We start from the raw sequence: 4,728 nt of genomic DNA on the forward strand, positions 1-4,728 counted from the left end.
TGTGTATGCTGAGCAAATAATCTGAGAAGCTGGGTTCTATGAAGAAAAATGTGACATCAGGATTGGAGGAAGAGCCATTAACAACTTGTGATATGCAAATGATACAACCTTGCTTGCTGAAAGTGAAGAGGACTTAAAATATTTACTGATGAAGATCAGAGGGCACAGTCTTTGGTATGGATTGCATCTCAATGTAAAGAAAATAAAAATCCTCACCACTGGACCAATAAACAACATTCTTAATCAACAGAGAAAAAATTGAAGTTGTCAAGGACTTCATTCTTCTTGGATCAGCCATCAACATTCATGGAAGCAGCAGTCAAGAAATAATATGATGTATTGCATTAGGCAAATCTGCTGCACAAGTGTAGAAGAGGACTTAGGTGAAGATGTCAGCTTGAGGACTAAGGTGCGCCTGACCCAAGCCATGGTATTTTCAATAACTTCATATGCATGTGAAAGCTGCACAGTGAATAAGGAAGACCTTAGAAGAATTGATGCTTTTGAGTTACGGTTGTTGGAGGAGAATATTGAAAGTGCCATGGGCTGCCAAAAGAACCAACAGATCTGTGTTGGAAGAAGTGCAGTCAGAGTGCTCTTTGGAGACCAGGATGGCCAAATGTAGTTTCTCATACTTCAGAAATATTGTCAGGAGGGACCAGTTGCTGGAGAAGAATATCATGTTTGTTAAGGTGGAGAATCAGAGAAAAAGAGGAAGACCCACCCCAGCAAGATGTTGTTGTTGTTGTTGTTGTTGAGTGCCATCGAGTCGGGTCCGACCCATAGCGATCCTGTACAGGGTTTCCGAGGGTGTAAATCTTTACGGGAGTAGAAGATTTTGCCAGTCCATCTTACCCCAGCAAGATGGACTGGCAAAATGGCAGCATCAATGGGCTGAAGCGTGGCTACAGTAGTGAGGTTGGTCCAGAACCGGGCAGTGTTTCGTTCTGTTGTGCATAGGGTCACTATGAGTCGGTACGGACTCGATGGCACCTAACAACAGCAATTCAGAGAGGTTATGTTATTTAATCTCTTTGAGCCAGTTTTCACATTCGTAAAATACGGAAACATACTCTGACCTCCTTGGGTTGTTAAGAAGTTCAATAAGAAAATATTGGTAATAGCATATAGCACCAAACAGATAAGGTGTATTTCTCCTTTCCCTATACTTTTGCTGCTTTGCTGGATATTTAACAAATTCTGCTCCAGTAAAGAATTACAGCCTCGGAAACCCTGTTCAGGGTCGCTAGAATTCGCAATGGACTCCAGGGCACAAAACAATAGGATCGGAGGCGGTAACCAGGGCTTTAGAAAGCTTCCTGGTGCTTGTAAACGTCCTTGGCTCCGCCCTAGTGGAGAAGCCCTTCCCCTCCCAGTCCCTACCCAGCAGCTCCTTCTCTTCCCTTGCATTTAGGGTTCTTGTTCCACATTTTCCGTCAGACTTCCTTTCCCTACTGGCCGATCCAAGGAGGCCAGCACTTTGGAAGGAAGAATGGGCGCTGCGTTGGAGCTGGGGGCCGCGGCGGAGCGCTCACTGTTGTTGTGCGCTCTGCTGCTAGGTGGGGGCTGCGCGTTGGGTCTACGGCTGGGACGCGGGCGGGGGGCAACGGACCGCGCCATGATAGCCTGGCTCTGCTATGACGCCCTGGTGCACTTTGTGCTGGTAAGTGAGGTCGCTGCTGCCAGCGCATGTGTGTGCTCACTGAGTCTGGGAAACGAAGGCAAGGGTAGGCTCTGCGGCGCTCTGCCTGCCGCCCCCTGCCCTGTGACTGTAAATAGGGAAGACTTGGGAGGTACTTGGAGGTACTCCAGAGGTGCTAATGATCCATGGTACAACTCTCAAGAGTTTTGATTTCCAAATCTGTAAAAACAAAACGCATTAATGCCACTGAGCTGTACGTATGAAAATTGTCGAATGGTAAATATTTTGTTATCTGTATACGGGGGTGGGGGCGGGGCTTCAAACGTTTGTGGAAAACAGAATTTTTTCACGACTTTTTTGAAGCCTCTATGTATTTACCATAATAAAAAAAAGAGAGATCCAGCTTCCTTAGTGGCATCAATTTTTCTTTCAATTAATACCTGAAAACCTGTGGAATAACTTCTGTATCTTGTTATGTAAGTTTGGTTTTGTGAAAGATGAGACTTTGCTTACTTAGCATTTTGTAACCTGCACGTAAATATGGGACTGAAGGTAATTGTGAGTTAATAGGTTGGCGGTTCAAACCTATCAGCTGCTCCTTGGAAACCCTATTTGTTGTTGTTGTTGTTGAATGCCGTCCAGTCAGTTCCAACCCATAGCGACCCTGTACAGGGTTTCCGTGGCTGTAAATCTGTACGGGAGCAGAAAGCCTCATCTTTCTCCCGCGGAGCGGCTGGTAGTTTCGAACTGTTGACCTTGTGGTTCACAGCCCGATTCGTAACCACTACGCAACCAGAGCTCCTTCGGAAGCCTTATATACAGGTCGCTTATGAATCAGAACTGACTCGACTGCACAGAACGATATAGTTTGAATGCTACAGAGGAAGCCAGTCTGTCAAGCAAGACCAAGTGATAGGGCGCATTGTGCAGCATCCCGGTCCTGTGCCAAACAAAACGTATACAGAACATTCATCACTTATTGAGTACCTACTGTGTGTCAGGCTCAGTGCGAGACGCTTAAATTTTCCAATCTTTCCAACATCCTACAGTTTACTCATTATTTATTGTCCCCATTTCACAGGGGTGAGGGGATGATCTTGAAAAGTTAGGTGATCTTCCAACACCACATGGCTAGCAGGATTCTGAGTTAGGTTGCTCAGCGTCCAGGCTTGCATGTACTGCTCTAGGAAACTGCTGTGCTTCTAACATTTCAACCCACTTTAGAAATAGGTTGTTGTTAAGTGTGGTGGAGTCAGTTCAGACTCACAGCAATCCTAAGTACAACAAAACAAAATGCTGTCCAGTCCTGCACCATCCTTACAGTCCTTCCTATGCTTGAGGCTGTAGATGCATCCTCTGTGTTACTCCACCTCATTGAGGTCCTTCTCATTTTTGCTGACTCTCCACTTTACCAAGCATGATGTCGGTCTCTGGTCCTTCCTGATCACAGGTCCTAAGTATGTGAAATGAAGTCTTGCCATCACTTTTTTTTTTTTTTTTTTTTTTTTTTATCTCTCCACCAATGAAATTTATTTTTTAAGGCAATGTCAAGTAAGTGACACAATTACATGATTTTTAATTTTATCTTCAAACATTCTAACATGCTGTGCATTATTATACTTTTTTAATAGCATATAGGTGATGCATTGTTTTTTCATGAATGAGCCACTGTGTTTGGTCTTAGAATGTGTAGTCATAGCTTACATGGCATAAATAAATCCTTAGCAGCATACGTTCTCCTGTCCCTGAAAATCACCCCTTATCCTATTCCAGTCATCTAACTCTCCAGATTAAAACACAATGTAACTCTGATTCATTAATTCTCAGATAGTGATGATTCTTGGTATATCGTGTATTTAAGCCATTAAAATAATGATTTGTATTTTAAGGTAACAGTCTTTTTTTTTTTTTTTTTTTAAGTATACATATAGTTTAATGATTTTAATTAAATTTATACAGTTGTACAACCATCTCACAATGCAGTTTAAAAATGTGTTTATCACCCCAAAATGTGATTTGCAGTCAAATCCAACTCCAACTCCCAGCACGAAGCTGGATTCGCCTGTTCTGAACATTTCATATAAATGTGATGGTAGTGTGGTGATGGTGGTGATGGTAGTGTGCCGTGGAGTTAGTTTTGACTCATAGCAACCCTGAATAGGGTTTCCGGGCCTGTAAATCTTTAGGGGGACAGAAAGCCTCATCTTTCTCCCATGGAATGGCTGGTAGTTTCAAACTGCTGACCTTGAGGTTCACAGCCCGACTCGTAACCACTGCGCTACCAGAATCATACATATCTTTTGTGTGGTTTCTTTCACATACCATGTTTATTTGTTGTTTTTTTTTTTTCTTAAATGTTTTGTTGTGAATTATGTGATAGTTTACATAGGAGGACATTAGTTTTACATTCATTGTATCGTATATCATCTCATTGCTATGGTTACAATTCCCTCCATGCATCACCAACCAACCAAAGGGTACCATGCAAGCCTGCCCCCCGCACCCCTTGATTCTTCAGAACACAGTCTCTCTCTCTCTCTGGATCTAAAGTCCCCAGCTGCTCCATCGCTCCACGTCATTGTCTCTGCCTCCATCTCAGGCATCACTGCTACTCTGGGTAGGGTCCCGCTCTCCGCTCTTCTCCCTTGATGGTCCTAGGGACCTCTGCTCCTAGACTGGAAAGTTAATGACTGCCCCCCTTGCTATAAAACGTCTACCTTTACCTTTCCAACCCTCACAATCAGTCCTGATAACAATTATTCACTATTGTATCACAAGAGATGGGTCTGCATTTCATTTCATCAGTCCCACCTAGACAGATTGGATACTACTCACTGGAGATTCTACCTTCCTCCAGGCCCTTTGGATCTAGGTTCCCTCTTGAAAGCTTGTAAGCAAGTCACTTCTTGCCTTTGTAGCCCTCCCCTCCCCTTTTTGGGTAGCCAATGGCCAAGTTGTCCATCCCTGTATACTCTGTGTGTGGAGGGGGTGGGAATGATTCTTGCTGTAAGAATTTGCTTCCATAGGTGTAGGTCAAGTTCATCAAATTGTATCAGAATACTTTTTTTCCTCTTCTTTCTTCTTCT

The 4,728-nt window shown here is 43.6% G+C and overlaps 1 protein-coding gene across 1 annotated transcript in view; it reads left to right on the top strand.

Annotated features, from left to right (window-relative positions):
* Positions 1-1,492: 1,492 nt before the first annotated feature.
* Positions 1,493-4,728, top strand: part of EBPL (emopamil binding protein-like) — a 104,419-nt gene continuing 101,183 nt past the window's right edge. The window contains exon 1 of the mRNA XM_006874152.1: positions 1,493-1,663. Coding sequence (XP_006874214.1) covers positions 1,493-1,663 — 171 coding nt within the window. The remainder of the gene's footprint in view (positions 1,664-4,728) is intronic.

Source organism: Chrysochloris asiatica, unplaced genomic scaffold, assembly GCF_000296735.1.
Source record: "Chrysochloris asiatica unplaced genomic scaffold, ChrAsi1.0 scaffold00263, whole genome shotgun sequence".
In the NCBI taxonomy this organism is placed as follows: Eukaryota; Metazoa; Chordata; class Mammalia; order Afrosoricida; family Chrysochloridae; genus Chrysochloris; species Chrysochloris asiatica.